Here is a 22,185-nt window from a genome sequence, read left to right as displayed (position 1 = left end):
AGACTAAATAGTTTTGTTTTGTATTTTTTAAAGATTTTATTGGGGAATTGGGGGAAGGGGAACAGACAAGTTGCTGTTGTTTTGTTCTTCAGTCTAGTTGTGGAGGATGTCGTCGCACTGGCCCAAGCTGGCACCATCATTGCGCTCTTCCCTGGCGAGGCAGATCAGTCACCGGCTTCTGGACGGCCGCTCACTGCGGCTGCTGGCTGCTGACGCTGGCTACCGGCTACACACAGTAGCTCATGGCAGCCCACTGCAGCAGCGGACTGTAGCCCATGCCGTCGTCGGTGACCCACAGCAGCCCACGGCAGCCCAGCTCCAGGACGAACTGTTGTTCAGCATCTTAGCTGTAGAGGGCAGTGTCACTGGCCCTCATATGTGGGATACAAACCGGGGCCCTCTGGCATCCCAAGCCAGTTCTTAACCAACGCGCCACTCGGCTGGCCCCTAAATAGACTTTTTTAAAAAGGCTATAATAAAAGACAAAGAAGGACCTAGTAATCCCACTTCCAGGTATTTATCTGAAGAAATCCACAACGCTCCTTTGAGGGGAGGTGTGCACTCATATATTCATTGCAGCATTATTTACAATAGCCAAGATATGGAGGCAACCTGAGTGTCCCCAAATGGTTGAATGGATAAAGAAGAGGTGGTACATGTATACCATGGAATATTACTCAGCCACACACAAAAAATTAAATATTGCCATCTGCAATATAAGTAGACCTAGAAGGTTTTGTGCCAAGTGTGGTAAGTCAGACAGAGAAAACAAATCTCATATGATTTCACTGATAAGTGGAATCTAAAGAACAAAATAAACAAACGAATAAAACAAGCAAACTCATAGACGCAGAGAACATTTTGATGGTTGCCAGATGGGAAGGGGTTTGGGTGGGGGTGAAAATGGGTAAGGTATTAAGAAACACAAATCTGTAGTTACAAAATAGTCAATGAAGATACAAAGTAAAGCATAGGGAATATAGTCAATACTATGATAATAACTATGTATAGTGCCAGGTGGGTACCAGACCAGTCAGGGAGATTACTTCTTAAATTATATAAATGTCTAACCACTATGTTGTACACCTGAAATTAATATAAAAGTGAATATCAACTGTAATTGAAAAATTTGAAAAAGAGGGGAGAAGATTCAAATAAGGGAAATATACAGCATGGTAAATATAATCAGTGTGATAGCATGGTAAGGTGTCAGTTGGTTGTTGGACTTATCATGGTGATCACTTCTATAGGTATATAAATGTTGAATAACTATCGTATACTATACCTGAAACTAACATAATATCGTATTTTAGCTATGTTTTAATAAAAATCTTAAAAGAAACAAAAAAAAAGGAAGTCCTTATTTATATTTCACCACTGAAGAACAATTTTGCAGTGTACAGAATTCTAGGTTGTTGGGTCTCTCTCTCTCTCTCTCTCTCTCTCTCTCTCTCTCTCCTTTAACTATTTCACTCCACTCTCTTTGTTTGCATGGATTCTGATCAGAAGTGACTAACTTATCTTTGCTCCTCTATAGGAAAGGAATTTTTTTACTCTGGCTTCTTTCAAGATTTTGTTTTTAATCTTTGATTTTCTTAAGTTTGAATGTTATATGTCTAAGTGTAGCTTGTTTTTGTTTTTTTTTGCATTTATCTTGCTTATTGTTCTCTGAGCTTCCTGAATCTGTGCTTTGGTATCTGACATTAATTTGGGGTAAGTTCTCAGTCATTATTGCTTCAAATATTGTTTATTTTTCTTTCTCTCTTCTCCTTCTGGTATTCTCATAATCAAGATATGTGTGTGTGTGTGTGTGTGTGTATTATCACATGTTATATCTTGTGTAGTTATTCTATATTTTTTGAATAGTCTCTTCTTTTTTTTTTACATGTTGTCTAGTTTTTCCACTAAAGCCTTTTGCACATTAATCATAGATTTTAAAATTCCTTATCTGAAGATTTCAACATTCCTGCCATATCTGACTCTGATTCTGATGACTGTTCAGTCTCTTCAAACTTTCTTTCTTTCTCTTTCTTTTTCTTTCTTTCTCTCTCTCTCTCTTTCCTTCTTTCTTTCTTTCTTTTTCTTTCGTCTTTCTTTGCCTTTTAGTATGCTTTGTAATTTTTCACTGAAAGGTAGACATAGGTAAAAGAAACTGTAGTAAGTGGGTCTGTATTAATGTGATGGTAAGATGGGAGAGAGATAGCATTCTATAGTCCTGTGATTAGGTTTCAGTCTTTGGTGAGCCTGTGTCCCACACTGTGGATTTCAATAGTGCTTCTTAGTCTCTCCCCTTCCCAAAAGGGACAGGATGGCTAGAGGGAGCTGAAGTTGGGTATTTCCCTTCCCCTAAATAGATTAGACTTATAAAACCCCAGCAGGTTAGACTTTGGTAAAATAGTTTCTTCTGAGGGCAGAAGAAACATAATACTCTGTTAAGAATATAATGCCCTGGCATACTTCAAAATGGTTGTTTTTCCCTTCCTCCTGCCAGAAATATAAATATTAAATGTTCTTCCAATATTCACTGTGAGGACCTGGTAGGACTCCTGAAGGTAAAACTCACCGAAGCCTGGGGGACCCCTTTGATTGGTTCTCCCTGAAATTTTTTACTCACTTATCCACACTAAGTCTCTAGAAATTTGTTAATATCAGGTTTTCTTACTCTAGCACTTGTTTCCATGGAGATTTCTCCTCCAGTAAGTTGCAATTATCTGTGTCCATTTGTCTATCTCTCCAATTTGGGGGGGCAGTGGTTTGCTCTGTGACCTCACTTCTCTGACAGTGAGAGTCACTTCTATGAAGAGTTGTTGATTTTTCAGTTTGTTCAGCTTTTTACTTGTTGTGAGGATGGAGTAGCAACTTCTAAGCTTCTTATATGACAGTCCAGAAACTCTGCCTACTTTTTAAAATTCATGGTTATGTGTGAAAATATCAAAAGATAGTTATAATTTACTCTATTTCCTGGGTTAAGTTATATAAAATATTTGCATACTTGAGGCTTCAAGGTCACTGGGAGAATCCTTTGTGTGTATGTCAAGGGTCTATTATACTATTTCCTGCACAAAATGCATTAATAAACTATGCATTTTTGTATGAGCTATACCCAGTGCCCTAAATAGTGTATATCACACAGTAGGTATTTAATAAATATTTGTGGAATAATCAGTAAACTAATGAATAAAAATTTCTTTGGGAATCCCTGAATTCTTTCAGGTATTACCAGGCCACTCCACAACTTTCTAATGGACTCAATTTGTCCTGAGAAACAAACAAACCAGAAATTTTTCTAAATTTTAATATTGCTCCTAGTTGTTAATATACTCACTTGCTCTGAATCTGAACTCTGAAAACATTTCTCCTATTGGTCAATTTGAAAGTAAAAAATTCAGAACTCACAAATCTCTATGTAGGAGTTCTTCTATGCAATAACCACTTTAAATCTTCCAAACAAACAAGGTAAAAAATTGTTAAACATAAAACAAGGAAGTTCAATGTGGGTGGCTTGTTTGTTTAATAACCAAGGGCTAATGCGCATTATTTAGTTGTAGATTATCCTTGGTATATTTTTAATCTCAGACTGGCTTTCTCTTGCTATCCAGGAATCTCTAAATTTTTTCATTCCTTTGTCCTGTCTTTGCCAAATCCAGGAATACAAACAGAAAAGCAATGCTGATTTTAACTTTAACCTAAGTGAAATTTAAGAGATGAGAAACAATTTTGAACAAAGTAAAATTTAATGTAAAATGTTTGTTATCAAATAACATTTAATTGATTATGAATTATATAGCAACTGCATTCTAGTAAAATGGCCAGTAGTTAATTATTATTTGTGCTAGATGATCATCCACCTGGCCCTCAGCTTAACTATTTCTTACTTGGCTCTACTTCCAGAATAGACTAAGAAAATTTTAAGTTCCAAAAAAAAAAAAGAGTGATCAGAGGATGAAGGAGAGCTCAAAATCCTGTCAATATGAGGAGTGATTGAATAAAGGAAAAGAGAAGACTAGGGTCACTGGATGGATAGCAATTAGCATGAGGCTAATTTCATCTCAATATCTGTCTCATAACCCTTTGTATCATCCACAGGTCCCTGAATGCTATGGCTTCTGCTAACTTCTTTAGCCTCATCTTGCAAACATTGTTTCACTTAATTTCTGTTTTAGCCCTTTTGACATAATTTGATACCTTTTTTTTTCAAGACTTTTGCACATACATTCCTTTGACTAGTAATGTTCTCTGTCTCTCTCTTTCGCTCTCTCTCTTCTTTTTGTCTCAATAGTTCCTACTATAGGTCTCAGTTCAAACATTACTTCCTCAGGAAAGCTCCACCCCCTAAATAAAACATAAGTCCCTAGGTAAGGTTTCCCTTGTAACAGTAATTTTATTTGGATGTCTCTCACACTGCATTATATATTTCAAGGTATAAGGGACCATGTTTATATTGCTTATCATTTTCTAGCCTAACACAGTGCCTGGTGCATAGAAAGTAGGCAACAAATACTAGGTAAATGAATGAAAATCCATTCTTATGTTGAGTAAATTTTCCATTTTCAACTCAAATGCAAAAAACAAAAACCCCCACAAAAACAACAACAAAATCAAAACAGGTAGGTGACAAAAACAAGGAATACACTGGACATAATAGGAATTTGTGGAAACCTGTGGGAAATTGAAGACATCGGATCTTGTGTAAAGACATTCAAAATTCAAATGGCTTTGAAATGTTGTAATGACAAAATGTAGCATGTTCTTATACCAGTTTGGGTTATATGCTACCAGTTTGCAATGCTTGTCTTAAATAAATTGATATATCCATTGTATGTTTATATAAAATATTACAAAGGACATTTAATGCTCCTGATTATGTGTTTACACATATTTTTTAAAAGCATGCTAAAAAGTAGCAACATTCTCATTTTATTGAAAAATACACAGAAAACAATGAAAAGGTTTGTATAAAAATGTCATTAGTGGCTATCTCTAGCTGATGGAATTATATGTTCCTCTGTGTGTACTTTTCTGTATGTTTTCTTAATGTTCTACAATGAACATATATTGTTTTTGCATTCAGAAAAACATTGTTTTGCAAGGTAGAGAAGTAATTCATGTGGCAATGTGAAGGACAAAATGGAGTAGAGAGGCAGAGAGATTAAAACTATTGCAATAATATGGGTGAATGATGGTAGAAGGCAAATTGAGGTGGTGGCTATGAGAAGAAAGTAATTCAGTATGAGGACATAGAAAGAACAGGCTTTGGTAATCTTGGATATGTTTCGTTTGGAGATAAAGGTTTAAAAAAATTAGCTTAAACATGGTAATTTGATTGGTAATTCTGGATCTATATGGGTTGGAGATAAGGGTTATACATTCATTACCCTTAAGCATGGTAATTGAAATTGTGAACCTAAATGAGATTCCTTAGGAAGAATATATAAAATAGAAATAGGGCAATGGCTTGAGTCATGGGAAGTCTTCACATTTAAGAACCAGATGGAGGAAACACAGCTTATAGAGAAAACAAAATAGGAATGATTAGAGATAAAACAACTAGGAGGTTATCATGGAAACAAAAGGGAGTAGGTTTCAAGTAGGATTTGGTCCATGATGCTGATAAACCATCTTGCTTGCTTCTGGTATTTGTTACCTGTGAAAGGACCTCAACTAGTTTCAGGTCTGTCTCTACACTTAGGGAGATCAAGTGACTTACATTAGTAAATTTGTGAAGAATGTCTGATTTAGCTTTGTCCTCCAGTCTCGAAGAACAAGGTTGTCCAGAGACTGAGTTCTTATTTCATCCTCCATGCTATCCTTGTCAAGTGTTGCTAGGAATTAGAGGTACAAATTTGCCTGATTCTGGGGATCAGTTGGCAGGCCTATTTCGTTTTCACACTAAGCAACATCAACCAACTTAGTTTTGTTAGTAATAAAGTGATATTTTGGCCCCCGTTTCTATCCTTTGCTTTATTTCCCAAATTGTTTTGAAGCTAAGCAAGCAGAGAACTACCGTATTTGCCGGCGTATAAGATGATTTTTTGGCCCTGAAAAATATGCCTCCAAGTGGGGGGTCGTCTTATACGCCAGGTACACTTCAGATAGACTGCCCATAGTGCTTGCCCCGTGCCATAGTGGCCTCCCGATGCCCGCCCACTTCATTCCACATACCGTTCAGGCATCAGCAGCGCTGCTGGGTGTATGCTCGGCTGTTATGCGATTTTGCTGTTATGCGATTTTACCACACTCGCAAAATCGCACACAGCCGACTATATAACAAACTCTGTATTTTGAGTGGAAATGTTAGGGGGTCGTCTTATACGCCCAGTCGTCTTATACGCCGGCAAATACGGTATTTTATTGGGATCTCCTTGGAAACTGCAAAAATTGATGTCAAATTCCACAGGGTTAGGTAAGGTAGGGGCTGAAAAGAGGTTAATGACTTTGGCAATTAGGAAATAATCACACATTACTATTTTCCTTAATAAAATCAGTTTCTCCAAGGAAGGCTATTGAGGACTGTCTCTATGGTGGTATTTGGTGGGGCAGCTATAACTACTGTTCCAATCTTTGTTTTGTAAAATTCTCTAAGAATGAAACCCTGCCACCCAGATGACCATGTTAGTCAGGACTAGTAGTAAATGAATAAAACCTACCTTAAAATAGCTTAAACGATAATCACAGGGGTGGTTGGGAGAAAAGACAGAACTTAATGGCCACTTAATTGAAAACAATGGATGGGTCTATGATCCTGAATTGCAAGTGATACCATCTGGACTCTATTGCTCATATCTGCGGGCTTCTTTTCTTGCTCAATGAAAGATAGGTTTGCTCTATGTTGTGTCAAAGATAGTCAGCAGCAGATCTAGCCTTAGTAAAATTTTCATAGTTGACTCTGAAAAGATTGGCCTGGCTCATGTGGGGTGGGGTGGGGTGGGAGGAATCACATCATTAACAGCTTTATCAGGTAGGGTAAAGACATTTTCTGGAAAGGTGGACATACAAAAAGCATTGTCAACTACATTCCACCCCTATGTACTTCTTCCAGTACATATAATTTCAAAAATGCCTTAAACTACAACAATGTAATTATTCCACAAGCAAAAAAATACTCTTATCCCTAATGAGAGACATGCCAGTCTCATCCAATTATTGCACCTTGCTTGAAAGCCGAGTGTTCTGGATAAACTGCAGTTCTTTTGGTCAGGTCTGGATGTAGCTCTTAATGGTACAGCATAATAATTTTAAATAGTGATATATACTTAATAGAGTAAGGGCACCCCTATTAGCTAGTAGATGAGGTCTTTAGTCAGTTACTATAGTGGTCTTGAGTTTGCTCTCTGGAAGATACACCCTTACATCTTGCCCACACATAAGAAGGCACTGGAATTAAGCAATCATAGGCCTTTGTTTGCAAGTCTTCGTGTTTCTGTTGACACAATTCTTTCGATCTTAGTTGCCTGCTGGTCACTTTGTTTTTTGGTAACTGTGGTTTAGAAACCAAAAACAGAGATGGTATATGAATTTGTTTTCTATCACGTAGCAATGAGTTTCAAGGTTGGAATGCAATGTCTATCCCCCAACCAACTAAACTTAACGACGTATTTCTATATCTATCCTCTAGCCAACTAAACTCAAGTATTTCTATTTTGACCTTTGTAGCCAAAATTATATGCTGAGGAATGAGTTTGGAGGTAATGCAGCTAGGTCTTCTCTGTCCCCTTGCCCCTAAGTTGCATCTCAGTGAATGGCTTCTCACAATAGGACTAATTTGTCAACCTTTGTCAGACAGGACATAATATACTCGTATATGTGTGTGCCATCCATGGAGAGGCAGGGCTCTTCAATATGGGAAGTGTGAGTCTAACCTTAGTAACAGTGTGTGACAAGTTGCAACTTGTTCGGTGCAGTCAGGTGTGAGCTACAGTTGAGAGGTGTGTTTTAAAGTGTGCCGTAAATCACCCACCATCATGACAATGCTCCATGTCACACATCGCTTCTGGTATATAGCAATTTCTATCAAATAAAAACATTACGGTGTGTCCTCATCCACCTTATTCACCAAATGTGGCACTTTGTGAATTCTGGTTCTTTCCCAAAGTCAAAATGATTCAGGACCTCGAGGCAGCCACGACAGTGCAACTAAAGACACTCACGAAAGAGGACTTCCAGAACTGCTTTAGAAAGTAACAAGAATGATGGGATAAGTGTGTTCAAGGTGAGGGGGAGTATTTTGAGGAGGATTAATGGCAATGTGTCTTTAACTGTAATACATTTTCTTTAAACATTGACCATATTTTTTTTATCACACCTTGTGTGTGTACAGCAAGTGATGAATAAGATGATCAGGATCAGGCTTTTTCCAGGGTTCAAATGATATCTTTTACTGTGTTTCCAGCTCCCTACGTTTGTACTAACTTTAGCTCAGGACAGAGAATATGGGTTTTCCAAACCCGCAAACTGTAGGCTTATTTGATTCTCAGCCATGTGGATTACTAAATACATGCAGAAAGGGAGTGTCTTAGAAATATATTCTTTCTTCTGCATTCAGATATGCATTCACTGAAGTGCATTTCCTTCTTGTAGGACTTCACTAATGGGCACCCTCCAAAATCCTGACGTCTTTCTACCAATTCGCCTAAAACTTCAATCTTGATATAGACATTGTCAAAATGTTGCTTGCTTGCTACAACAAAGAAGTACTGTCAAACCTCCTAACCAGGGCCAAAGAATCATTACTGTGCATCACACCTAGACTTAACAGTTCTACATTTCAGGGCATCCTTTGTTGACACTGGTATTATTTTATATACTAGTCAGGAATAAAAGTCAAACCTTGCTATTTTGAGATTTTTCATAATCTTCCAGTTTGACAGTCTGCTTTGAATTTCACATCAATTTTGGATTCAAGTTCAGGGGATTTAAAGCTTAAAATATTAGGCTCTTCTCATCTCTTTCTGATTTTATCTGGTTACTGGAGAGAAGTTCTTCATAATCATGGCACCGGCAAAGGGGCATCTGGTCTGCTTGCTATCTGAATTTGTTGCTGCAAGGTCCATTGTTGTTACAACTTGTAATCTATTGTCTCAGTCAAAATGTGATTATTTTCCCTCAGGACTTATAGATGTTAGTATCCTCTCAAAAGAATCCTCTATCCAACCAATAGATAAGTTTCATACTACAGCCTCTGCATATTTCCATTACCCTGTACTAAGTGAGCCCCTGGAAAGCAATTGGGCTCTTACTGTGAACCAAACTGACACACCATTTAAGGAATTCTGTATTTCCTTTTGAGTTCACTGTAGTCAAGAAAGATGCAGGAGTGGGAATGGTTATCGATGCTGTCTGGTTCTCTCCATTTAAACCTATTATGCTACCATTTCTACTTGATTGTAGTTGCCTATGTTAGGCAAACTTCCCGGTGGGAAGCAGGGCACAAGCCATAAGCTGCTTTTTAATTCTGAAGTCTTCCTGGTTGTATCTGCCCCTTATCTGTTAGGGTTTCAACCCTGAGGAGAGGGCCAGAAAACACGTCTCAATTCATGGACTCTTTCACCCTGTTGTAATAGCATAGAGACTGCCTCCATTTTCTTGCATAATTTCATTCTCAGGCAGTTTCACTCCACCTGGGGCTACAGGCCATACACAAACTTTTTGCGTAATTCCAGAGTGAGGTGCCTTTCTCAACAGTGCTAGCCAAAATGATGAGACTGACTCTGATAGGCTTCGCTTTGTTAACCTGTCCATTCCTGAACCAATCATTGTAACTGAGGACCAGAGTACGTTGGCCTGATTCATGGGCCCATCCCATGGTATGGGAGTTAGGACCAGGTAAAGGATGATTGCTCCTGGGAAAGAATGGTAGGTCTACATTCAAGTGTCATCTCAGTGACTTAACACAAAAGAATGCATATGAACTCTAACACAAGTATTCCTAATAGGCAGGCAGCTATCTTCCAAGTGCATTTAGGAAGCCAGAGTCCATCAACATTGTGGCTTCACGATCTTCAAGACATGGCTTCCAATACAAATGTGCTGATCTGCCTCAAGTTGCTGGGAGATGGGCAGATCTTTGAGGGCTTTTCATGAGATGTTTTTATGGAGCAGAGCACAATAGAACATTAGTTATACTCATATCCCACTAGTTAGAACCAAATTGGCACATGTAACAGATAAGCCTAATTGCAAGGGAGGCTGCGAAATATGTGTGCCCAGAAAAAAACAAAAACTAGTGTCTGCAAGAGTCCATTATTATCACTAAATGTTTATTTTACCTCTTTTCCTATGCATAGAACACAACCTACCCCAATGGAGACAATGTAAAGGTCTATCCAATGACCAAGTGAGGTGTAGTCTAGATTTCAGGTAATGTGCAGTCTTCTTCATTAGGTCCAGTTGCAACCTATGAACTAAAGAGGCAAGTTCTCTCTAATATCACTCTTGTCCCAGCAAACCCAATGTCTAGGGAAGATTTAGGGACAGGTGACTACAATATACTTGCATTAAGAAAAGAGAAAAATGTGAGACACTAGAGTGTGGATGCATAACAGTAATGAAATACTGCACAGGTATTTTGTGGTCTATCTCCCCCAAGGGTGGAAGAAGTTTTGATGAGACCTCAACCTAGTCTTTGGGAGGGACTCCCTTGTCCTTTGTTTTCTGTATGGCCCGATACCAGTGTCTGAAATGTTCCATGTCCATCATTCTCCATGGCCACATCCTATGTAGGTATTGGGGAGCTGTAAAGCATTTATGCCCTATTTCCTGCTTATGCAAGTTTGGGGTTGAACAGTTGCCTTACTGTTTTAACACCTGAACAATATTTGAACCAGGTTCATGATTTGATCAGTAAGAAAATTCCTTCAAAAATTTAGTCTTATGATCTATTTGCTTCCAATGACTACTCCCAAACTTCTTTCTTACCTAATTGTCAAACCTGAATTACTTTCCTTCCTTGCCCTCATGTCAGTTTCTCTAAAACTTCATCCCAGCTACCTTGAGGCCACATAAAATAATGGCCTTGGAAAGGAGGGCCAACGCCTTTATCTGACTTTGATTCCAGGACTAAGTCTTAAAGGAAATATGCTCAAGGCCTCTTCCAGTTTCATGTTTTACCATTTAAGGACTCAAAAGTCAGCTTTTCTACTTCCAAATATTCTTATGCACTTTCATTTCTGCAATTATTTCCAGAGGTTATCTCTTTAGTAAAATCTTTCTAAAAGTAAAATTTAAAATTCCACATATACTATTTTGTTTTTTAACTACTTCCTGAGAGTTACAGTCTCGATAGGTGATACGAGTTTCAACTATTGTGGGTAAGGTTTTACCAATTATTTTGCATTACAAAACATGGGTCTCCTTCTTCCAGTCTCTGATATCAGTTTCTCCATTATGTGCTGTACCATCACTAAGCCAATACATTATTTTAGGTTACTGTAGTAGCAGTACCCAACTTCTGGATTAGTTATGGTCATTCTAGCTCCTGTAACATATAAATTTTCAAATCTCCATTTTCTCCCTTACAAGAAGTCCAAAAAGAAGTGTTTCTAATTTGGGCGGGGCGGGGGGGGGCGGGACTGTCTTCCAAGTAGTGCTTTAGCCTCTCATGATCCTTCTCTTTTCTGGCTCTGTTACCTCCAACACATAGTTTTCAAGTTTACCATACTCACTAGCTTCAAGCTTCAAGGAAAAATGGGAGGACCTCATTAAGACTGGAAATGAGTACATCATGTCCATTCATATTTCATTGACTAAAAGTCAATCACATGGCCACAACTAACTGCAAAGGAAATTGGGAAATTTAGTCTACCTGTATGTACAGGAAGAATAAATCAAGTTTCATGAATGGCTGGTGAAGTCTCTGTCACAAGTTTCTAAAAAGAAAAAAAAGCTAGATAAAATAACAGATAGTCACTCCATTCTAATAGGTTTCATCTTAACCTACTATAAAAAAGAATTCACCTTCTTCTGAATGGGATTATTTTGAAGACTAATTATGGTAGTCTAACAGGTATAGAAGTTAGACTGCAGAGGGTTAATGAGTGAAATTCAGATAACAAAGAGACATTAAATGTAGAATACTCTTTAAAGTTTGATTGTGAAGGAAATAGAGTGGAACCAGAAATGTGGAAGATTAAAGACAGAAAAGATAATAAATGGAAGAGAAAGACGGGAATGGAACTAAGGTACAGATGGATAATTCATCCTGTATAAGAGTGAGGAGTGTCTCATTCCTCTGAGACTGGAGAAAAGGAAAGACCCGGAAGTATCTAAGTTTCTAGCACTTGGAGTTTATGTTTAATACCATTAATTTTCTTGTGACACTTGAAGGAGTCATATAATGAAGTGTGGCTGGAATTTAAAGACTGCAAAAAGTATTCTGGTGGGAAGGAAGACAAAGGTGCTGAAGGATATATAAAGTATAGGAAGGAGGAATACAGCTGAGGTTATAGAACCTAAATCTGTAGTGGTAATAAGATACACACAGTGTAGTGTACATTCTGCACAGGAACTCAGTCAGCTACCACTATAGGAGAGGAACAGGCAGGTGGTTAGTACTTTGTGTGTAAATTTACTATGGCCCTTTTTACACTGTAAAGCCTCTGGAAGTAGAGCCTTTGATTTCCTAAACTATGCACACAGTAGGCACATGATGGATTTTTGCTTGAATGAGCTGATTCACTCATTGCCAGTTCTGCCACAGTACTTTGTAGAATACTGGCAACTGCCCACATTTCATATGGTATGCCAATGCTAAAAAGAAAAAAAAATGCTAAAATGTTTCAGGCACATGCAGCTAAACTTAGCACTCTTAAAATGGCAACTATGTCAGCTGAGACATACTTTTTATCTTGTGCCAGTACATCTGCCTTTGATGTTTGTTTCATTTTCCTGATGCCACTGCGCTCTTATTGGACCAGAAAGGGATAATCCTTAGTTTAATAAGCTACGCTATTATTTCAAAAGTCCTGGAAGTTCTTCAGACACCTACAATGAACTCATCACCCCCATCACAAAATTCTTTCAAAGAGGTACATAGACAAGGTTGGTTATTTATGATGCTCACTTCACAGATATATGATGTGTTGGTGAAAGTTGGGAGAACTAAACCAGGGTCATTCGGTGAATTGTCTGCAAAATCTGGCACAGGTCCTGTTCCCTTCTTCCCTGTGGAAACTTTAGAATTGTAGTGATCAGACACCAATAAATCGAACTCCATATTACAGAAGTGTAAACTCAGGTTCAAGAAGTCTACGCCCCAAGACTTAAACTAGACAGAAGGGCTCTTTCCCTTACACTTGGCCATCTCTCAAGATCCAAAGCCTTAACTCACGATTTGGCACTGGAAAAAAAAATGGCCAGGAATAAAACTACGTACACCAGTGCACAATGAGACCCCACCTCCCGGCTGTGGCGGCCCGGCCTCCAGCTAACAAAGTGTGTGGACCGGGCTTCCGCACTCGCTTCCCACCCGGCCTGGGGCCGCTCCTCTCCCGCCTCCCGGCCCGCGCGTCCCACGCACCGCAGCACTGCCCGCCCGCGGGGGGCCAGGACTAGCCCTCGAAACCTCACTTTCGTCTTTCAGTCACACGCGCGCCACCGCTCCGGCGACGGCTGATGGCGTCACCCGCACTTCCGCCTGCGGCTGCGTTCTAGTCATAAGTGAGGAAGGAAGAAGGGAGGGCTGAAGGGCTGTGAGTAGAGGAAACTGCAAGGAAAGAAGTCGGGGCGCTCGTGGGCGCTCTGCAGCAGTAAGCGCGGCCCTCCTCTATCCCCGCCGAGCCGCTATCGGAAGTCGCCCTAGGCGCACCTCCCTCGCCTCTTCATAGTCTTCCCTCCTCTGGGTCTCGCGACACCCCGGTCTTCCTCTGCGTCTCACCCCCCTCTTTGCTCCCTCACGCTCCCCCCCTTTCCCTCCCATCGCCAGGCTCCCCGCCCTTAGTATCGCGAGACGAGGTGAGAGCTGGCGGAGCGGCGGCGGCGGCGGCGGCAGTAGAGGTGACCGAGGCGGTGGCGGCGGAGGCGGCACCGAGCGCTGTGTCGGCCCCGGTGCGGCCGAAGTCGCGGTAGAGCGTAGCTCCCACGCCCCTCCCCTGTCCGCGCCCCCCCTCTTTCCCTGGAGATGGAGAAGCCCACGGTTCCGGTGGCGGCGGCGGCGGCGGCGGCTGAGGGAGAAGGGAGCCCCCCGGCGGCGGCGGCTGTGGCGGGCCCCCCCGCGGCGGCGGCGGCGGAGGTCGGCAGCAGCGTTGGAAGCGGCAGCGGGGCTCGTTCGGCCTCTTCTCCTCGTGGGATGGTGCGAGTCTGCGACCTGCTCCTGAAGAAGAAGCCGCCGCCGCAGCAGCAGCACCACAAGGCCAAGCGTAACCGGACTTGCCGACCCCCCAGCAGCAGCGAAAGCAGCAGCGACAGCGACAACAGCGGCGGCGGCGGCGGTGGAGGTGGAGGAGGTGGCGGCGGCGGCACCAGCAGCAACAACAGCGAGGAAGAGGAGGACGACGACGACGAGGAAGAGGAGGTTTCTGAGGCAAGGGCCTGCTGGAAAGGAAGGAGGGAGGAAGGCGCTGGAAAGGGCAGGGGCCGAAGGTGGGAGGGCACTGGCGGTGGGACAGATGGCCGTGGGGTGACGGATCTTAGGGGCCAGGCTTCCACAGCCCTCTTTCTTTCCCCAGCCTGCATCGTGAGGTGCGGGGCTGTGGGGGAGGGTAGCTGACACGTGGGGGTGGGAGGACTACAGAGTCCACAGAGTTGGTGAACAACACGTTACCCGGGGACGGAGGGAATTGGTTCGATTCCCGACTTGCACACCCGGGTGGGGTCCGCCTGGGGCCAGTAGGGTCGCCTCGTTTGTGGGGCGGGGGCGGGACCAAAGCGGGAGGGGTAAGATAATAGGTAGATGAGCCTCTTGGGGAACAACTAGGAAGTTCGTAAAATTCTCCCAGTCGTGAGGGTTGGAGGAGCAGTTTTGGGGGGAGGTAAGGTTGGAATGGGACTTACAGCTAAGTGTTTGTGTATGGGAGAGACACGTGAGCAGCTGTACTTTTCCATACTGTTGTGCTGTAGGTTTTTTTCATAACTATATTGTGAAGTAACCTTCACTTCCTCCATCTTTCAAGGATTTTGAATGAACCGATCTTAGGTCCATATGTATTTTTATAAAACTTAGTGGATGAAAAATATATTTGATCCTTACATGTACATTCACACACATCTTTAAATGCTGCCTTAGTGAAGACGAATGATGTGAAGCTCTGGTTTCCAGATGATATGGGGCAGCTAAAGCGTCTGCTTGGAGCCAGGCTTGGTTGCGTTGAGTTGGACTAGGAAGGCCTTTTGGTTTGTCCTAGTGATCTGGTTTCATAATAACTGTTTATAATTTTTCCTGGGTCCACAGACAGGCGGCGTTGCAGGGCCTTGTTCTTCAAAGAAGGCCATATTACCCAAAAGCTCAGTAAAACATACATGTTCACAACAAAACTAAGAGTTAGCCTTACTAGTTATCGGGTTTTTTGTAACTCTCTTGTCCACTCTGAAATAGAAGCTAGAAAATTTTGATCTGAAGGAAGAAGTTGTAATTTAACGCAGCAGAAGGAAAACAGCTTTAAAGCTGATTATAAATTTAGTTATAAGAGAGAAAACTGAATTATCTAGAAGTACCACTTGCCACTTATTCTCTTCCACAAACATGGAGCTTAACTTGGTGGAAGGCTGATTTTTTTGAAAATTGCATTATTGGATCTTGGGTTCTGTTCAAATAGAGAAATGTCTTTTGAAGAGTTTGAAACTTGTCTGTTAGTAAAAGACCACATTCTCTTTTACCTCAGAGTGGATGAAGTTACACAGGTAGAGATGTAATAGTTGAAGTATGTGTACCAAAAAGATGGACACTCCCTACTGTTTCATTAACATATTGAATTGTATGGATAGGTTTGTATTGATAGATTTTGTATTGACCTACCTGGACATGTCAGGGTAGTGTGTTGCTCAGACTGCATTTGAAACAATGAAGAAGAGAAGCATGTGATGGGATCCTTATTTCCAATAAAATCTGTTAATGGTAGTTAGAATCATTCAATTGTATGATTCTTCACAGAGATGAGAAACATTTTGGAGATAATCTAGTCCAACCTTTTTATTTTAACATGAGGAAAACAAGGCTTAGAGAAAAATGGCTGTAGTGGGTAGTAGCAAAACTAGAAATTGAAGTTTTCTAATGGTTCAGACAGTACACTTTTTATGACCGTTTTATTTTCATGTATAGCCCTTCTGACCTCTTTCAAAAAATAGGCAGTGAATTGCAAGGTAACACAATCATGCAGGTATGGGCAAAATACCAATATTTTATTAAGATTTTAAGTTCTCTGACAAAATGATCACGCTCTAGTTTGGAACTTAACTTGAGTTCAGTATTCACTGGAATATTATGCTGTAAACTTCACATATCTAGGTAGTTTTGTCCATTGGATTTTAGCCGGATAAGGAAAACTTCTAGTAATTTCTTAAATCATGTAGTATAGCCTTAAGTTTGAAGGTGTGTAAATTTAGGGGGTCAGGTTTGTTTCCCTTGAAAAACAGGAGTGGTGTATGTTTAATAAACTAGGGGAGTGTTTGTTTTTAATATACTTTATTTTGTCTTCTACACAGTGGTATAAACAGTGGGTTTGTCATTTGTCAAGACTATGCATCAGAAGAAATAAGTGTAAGAAAGTACAACCATTAAAAATAAATCTAGGGCCGGCCGAGTGGCTCAGTTGGTTAAGAGCTCGCTCAAGAGTGCAAGCTTTGAGCAACAGCAGTTCAAGTCCCGGCCCGAGCTAAGCAGCCGCTGAGCTGCCAACAGGTGGCAGGATGGCTCAGCTAAAAAAATTAAAAATTAAAAAATTAAAAAAAAATAAATCTATACAGGTACATGATGAGGGATGAGCAGATAGAAAGGAGCACTGTAGTATGTCTCTATACCTGCCTCCAATCTTGACCAAAAGAAATAAACCTCGTCACTGTACATTATAAGCTAAATGGAAGAGTTGTACAATGTTTTTCATTTCATAACCATTTTATTGACATGTTATCAGAAGTTTAAATTTTTAGAGCTGGGAAATCTTGTGGCTAATACTCATTTTTTAAGTCATTTTTCTAATTCATTATGTTATTGGCTACACAATGAAATATGTGGATAACATTATCCTTGAAAAGTATCCTTCCAATAAAAGTCACCAAAAGGTTAAAAAGGTATATGAAAGGTTATGGTTTTGAGGTACTTCATCTGAAAAAGTGGAGGATAATTTAACAACAGTATATACATTTGATATGAAGAAATACTAGCTGGATATTCTCTGTATCTGCTGAAAGAGGAAAAGTTGGAAGGAAAGGAGACTCAAACAAGAGCTTTATTTGAATGTTGAAAAACAAGAATATACTTATTAAATGTTAGAGTAGGTTATTGAGAATTGGATTTTCTCTTCAGTGTATCAGAACAGAATAATCATGTTTTAGATGATTTGTGTAAATTTGGATATGCCTGGAAACAAAAGTAAAGAGCAAGAGCTCTCTCCTTCCCTCCCCGCCCCCCCCCCACACCAATTTGACACAAAACCTTAGATCAAAAATGGAAAAATGTATGATTATCTTGCCTTTTGGTGGGTGACTGACCAATTCCTAACAACAGCTTTTGTTAGGAAATACATTTCTGTCTGTTTTCCATGTTGCTGTGATGCAATTCTTTTCAAATTAATGGACTAAATTAATTAAATTGCTTGCTCCAATACTACAAAGAAAAATGTTGCAATTGCAAGAGTTGATACCCCATTTCAGAAATAACATTGCATTCTACAGAATGTATTTTTAAATGTAATTGAATTGTATCAGTGTTTGCTAAAGCAGAATTTAAAGGGGAAAAACTTGTTATTAAGTTCAGACTCATGTTCAAAAGTAACATTTTTGTGTACATGAAGTGTAAATACAGTAGGAATTGATTAGAATTCCGTCTATTTTTATAGGTAACTAAAGGCTTTGAATTTAAGAGACAAACCTAGTGAAGAGATTTAGAAAAGGGAAGCCAGCAAATAAATTAGTATTGACTCACTTTTGAAAGGATTTGGGAGAATGTTTATTGACATGAAAGAGGTAGGGCTGAGAATGAGGGATAAAGGAAAATTATTTCAGAAGTAGATTGTTTGCTCTTGTTCACTTCCAAATCTTCTTTTGTTTGTTTTTTAATGGAAAGTTGCCATCTAAGTTCCTCTGTTGTAATGGTAGGATCCCAGATTAGCCCAGAGAAGCTTGCTTGTTTCCCGTTTTCATTTCTTAATTGATGAAGCAGTATTTGTAAACTAGATATTAAGCTCTAAAGCAATAGTTCTGTCATAATTATCTTGTTTCCTATTCTGCCTAAGCACAGTACATGATAAACATTTTTCAGTGAATAACTAGGACCTAGGGAGCATCCAGAATTCACTTAGGAAACCAAGAAAAGGAATAGTTAGTTCCTTTTTGGATCTGCTGAATAGCTGAAGTTTGGATTTCAACATCTTTCAATTACTTAATTACTTCTCTTAGTGATGGTGATCTTCCATAGATACTATAGGAAAAACCAGTTAAACCAATAGACATTGATAATTGAGTGTCTTAATAAGTACCTTAAGCCTCCTAGATATATTTACATTTTAAAAACATAATAAAAACTATTACTTATTTAGTGCCTACTGTGTGTCAACTCTAACAACAGTTATGAGCATGGACTGGAGCTTGTATTCAAATCCTTGATCTATCATCACTCATTAGCTTTGTGATCTTGGGCAACTCCACCTCATGTTTCTCATATGTAAGTAAGTAAGTGGTGATAATAGTAGATCCTACCTTATAGCATTGTTATGAGAATTAAATGAGTTAATACAGTTCATGTAGTCTCATTTTATTTTCACCATAACTCCATGATATAGGTGTCATCATATTTGTTTCATTCAATAAATACTTGGAGTTCCTGCTATATGCTAGACATTTTGCTGTACTCGATGAGCAAAACTGTTTTAAGACATACTGATTTGAAAATGCACCAATGATTAAAGGTTTGAGAGTGCGATTAAATAATTAAATGTATACCTGAATAATTTCAGAAGTATACAGATTTTAGGAGGGGATATTATTTATTTTAAAGGCAAAGATACTGGCTTACAAGGGTTTTAGGTTACTTCATTAGTGTCACATACCTAATTAGTAGCATAGTGGGGCTTAACTTGTATCTGTTGGATTCGCAGCCTGCTCATTCATTCACTCATTCATTCACAGGCTCTCTTATGCTGTAAGATGTTAAGTGCAATATCTTTGAAGTTGGCATTTCAGATGATAAAACAAACTAGATAGTGTAGAGGCAGATACTTTTGGCAGTAGGGCCACCATTTGAAGACAAGTTGGCTATCCTGAGCTTTTCTTTCCTTTTTTTGCTCTGAAAAACTCATTAAAAAAAAGAAATACAGAAAAGTACAGATAAATATATCCATATTCCCACCATCTACAAGTAAGAATTGTTAACAAAATGAAACTACCCTCTCTAGAGGCATTCTGTTGTTTTTCCCTGCTTCTCACGAGTTTTACTTTTCAAGGTTTTATTCCTTTATTAAGCTAAAAATAATTTTCTTCTTAAATAGGAGTTAACTTGGGGTCTTGATAAACTGAATACCCTGAAATTAAACACAAGATTTTATTGAAGGTGCTTATAAGTTTTTTTTCTTTCTTCCCTCCCCCATAGTATGTGTGCAAAACTTCCATTAGAGCCTGTGAGGCCTCCTCCTTCCCTCCCACGGTGTTATTTTGAAACATCCTCACTGCATTGGTAGTGGGGAATCAGGCAGACATTTATGTGGATAATTTGGAATTGGTAAACTGCTTCTAACTAAGGTAATGTGGTAACAAAGAAGGTCTATGTGTTATGAAGTAGGGGGATGGGTCCAAGATTTATATGTTCTTTCTGGTAAACTAGCCCTATACCTACCCTATCTACTCTTAAATTCTCATATTTTGCCTTTTAATTGATTAGGCAGTTTTCATCTAGTCTACTATGGACTGTCATATCTGGAGATACAAACCTTGTCTTATACATCTTTATATCTCCTACTGCACTGTACCATGTGTATTCTTTAAGTTTTACCTCTGCTAGGTTTTCATGAAGTTAAATTTCTGAAGTAAAAGTAGTTCATAAATATTTCTTCTTTAGGCACTTCCTCTGGAAATAATTTGGGACCTTAAGTCTTTAAGGTATCAGAATTTGGTTGCAACTATTTATGGTGGACCCGTCAAATGTTTTTAATTAGACTCTTAATTATTCAATTTAGTGTAGTCATCGATAAAACTCACCAGCCTAATTGGAGTTAGTGTTGTAAAAGTTTTCATTGTTGAATTATCAAAGCAACACGTTTTGGCTTTCAGAAATTCACTAGACTATATACTACTTCTGCTGGCATCTGGTTGACTAAAAAATCCAGGTTGATTTTTTTTTTTTTTTAGGTCCTTGAGGCAGTGTATTTGCATTTATAACAGTGGTTTATCCTGCATTTTTATAAAGATAATTTAGTGGGTTAAGAAATTTGGATGTAATGAACTTCCTTATAATTTTTTCATACTTGACCATAGATGAAAAGGAATTTTCACTTCATAAAATGGTATATGAAGTAGTACCTGCTAGTACCATTATTTTTGGTTAGGACCAATAGGGGGCACCAGTATCCTTGGTAACCTATGCCAAATCTGACTAACTTCTTTCAACTTTTACCTTTTGGAAAAAGTCATTAGGGAATTGAAGGCTATGGGTAAATATGAATGCCCTTTTCGTCCCTGGAACCTTTCATTTCTGGTAGAGTTATGCTTTACTCACTTGCCACCCAGAAGCAAAATGCCCTTCCTGACTTAGGGTGTTTAATGTCTTAACCTTTTTTTTTTTTGTCTTTAGAAACTATTCTTATCTAGTCATGAGGGGAAGTGGAGTTGTGGAGCAGTATAGGTATCATTCTGATTTATAATTTGGGATTTTATAATTTGGGATTTTAGTTATTGAAAAGCAATATGTTGGATTTTATTTTCCCTCAAAATGCTATAAAACTCGAAATTAATATAGACCTAATTATTGAAAGCAAACTTATGTTGCCTCCTGTCATCCTACAGAACAGGTAAACAAACATTACCTGGCCTGTTACAGAGTTGACATTTTAAGTTTACTTTTGGATGAGACCAGAGATCAAAGAGGGTCAGGTATAAAAAAAGTAAAGATCACAGTACTTTAGAAATTCCTTTTGGAACCAGTATTATTTAGTGTCTTTATAAAACAATTTTGATATATGCTGCAACCTCTCAAAGTGTGCAGATAGATCATAGTGAATTGTGCTGATAGGAGTGGGCAACAAGATTGTTGGGAACAGATTGGAAAACGTTAGATTTTTTGAGTCATGGGTAAAGGAGTGCTTTTAAGGGTAAATGCTCTGATACAAAACATGCTTTTTCAGAAAGAAGTTAAGCATAATGTTGAGTAAGATTAAATAAAGTATTGGAGATAAACAAAAATCATAATTCTTATTTAAATAATGCTATGATACAGCTATACAAAATAGATTATATATATTTCTGCCTGCTGTACTATGAAAATGATTACTAAAACTAGAAAAGTTCTAGAGAGGGATAGTTTAAAAATTATTGGAAGGTTAGAGATGGAAACCGTGATCAAAGAGGACTGCAGATTATACTTAATTATACTTACTTTGTAATTAATATTCAAATTATCCTGTTACTCAAACTGAATTATTATATGGAGAAAAACATGAGGAGTATTAATGTTATTTCAATTTTGAAAACAAGTAAACGCATTTCTCATTTCTTGATATTATTTGAAATTAAAGACTAGACATGACAAATTTATGGAATTAGTCAATAGTTATGTATCTTTAGCAGAGCATATCCACCTCCCTTGTCCTGAGCTGTTATTTGGCTTCATTTAGTCTTACTTTTTTTATACCCCCTCCCACACTCCCCCCAAAAGAGAAAGGAAGAAAAGAAAGAAAAGTACAGGGAAGAAATAAAAACCTATTCTAAAATTAATTCTTTTTTTTTTTTAAAGATTTTTATTGGGGAATTGGGGGGATGGGAACAGCGCTGGGGAATTGGGGGAAGGGGCACAGACAAGTTGCTGTCGTTTTGTTCTTCAGTCTAGTTGTG

At 39.0% G+C, this 22,185-nt stretch overlaps 1 protein-coding gene across 5 annotated transcripts in view; it reads left to right on the top strand.

Annotated features, from left to right (window-relative positions):
• The first annotated feature begins 13,500 nt into the window (after nucleotides 1–13,500).
• The window catches only part of ANKRD17 (ankyrin repeat domain 17), a 166,937-nt gene continuing 158,252 nt past the window's right edge, over nucleotides 13,501–22,185 (top strand). For 2 of the 5 annotated variants that reach the window (XM_019665321.1, XM_019665319.1), the window contains exon 1: nucleotides 13,501–14,515. In XM_019665321.1, coding sequence (XP_019520866.1) covers nucleotides 14,114–14,515 — 402 coding nt within the window. In that variant the 5' untranslated portion in view covers nucleotides 13,501–14,113. The remainder of the gene's footprint in view (nucleotides 14,516–22,185) is intronic. The other 3 variants (XM_019665324.1, XM_019665323.1, XM_019665320.1) reach the window with 2 other exon arrangements.

Source organism: Hipposideros armiger, unplaced genomic scaffold (genome assembly GCF_001890085.2).
Source record: "Hipposideros armiger isolate ML-2016 unplaced genomic scaffold, ASM189008v1 scaffold_439, whole genome shotgun sequence".
NCBI lineage: Eukaryota > Metazoa > Chordata > Mammalia > Chiroptera > Hipposideridae > Hipposideros > Hipposideros armiger.
Note: the sequence above shows the minus strand (reverse complement) of the source record. Positions and strands in the feature narration are given on the sequence as shown.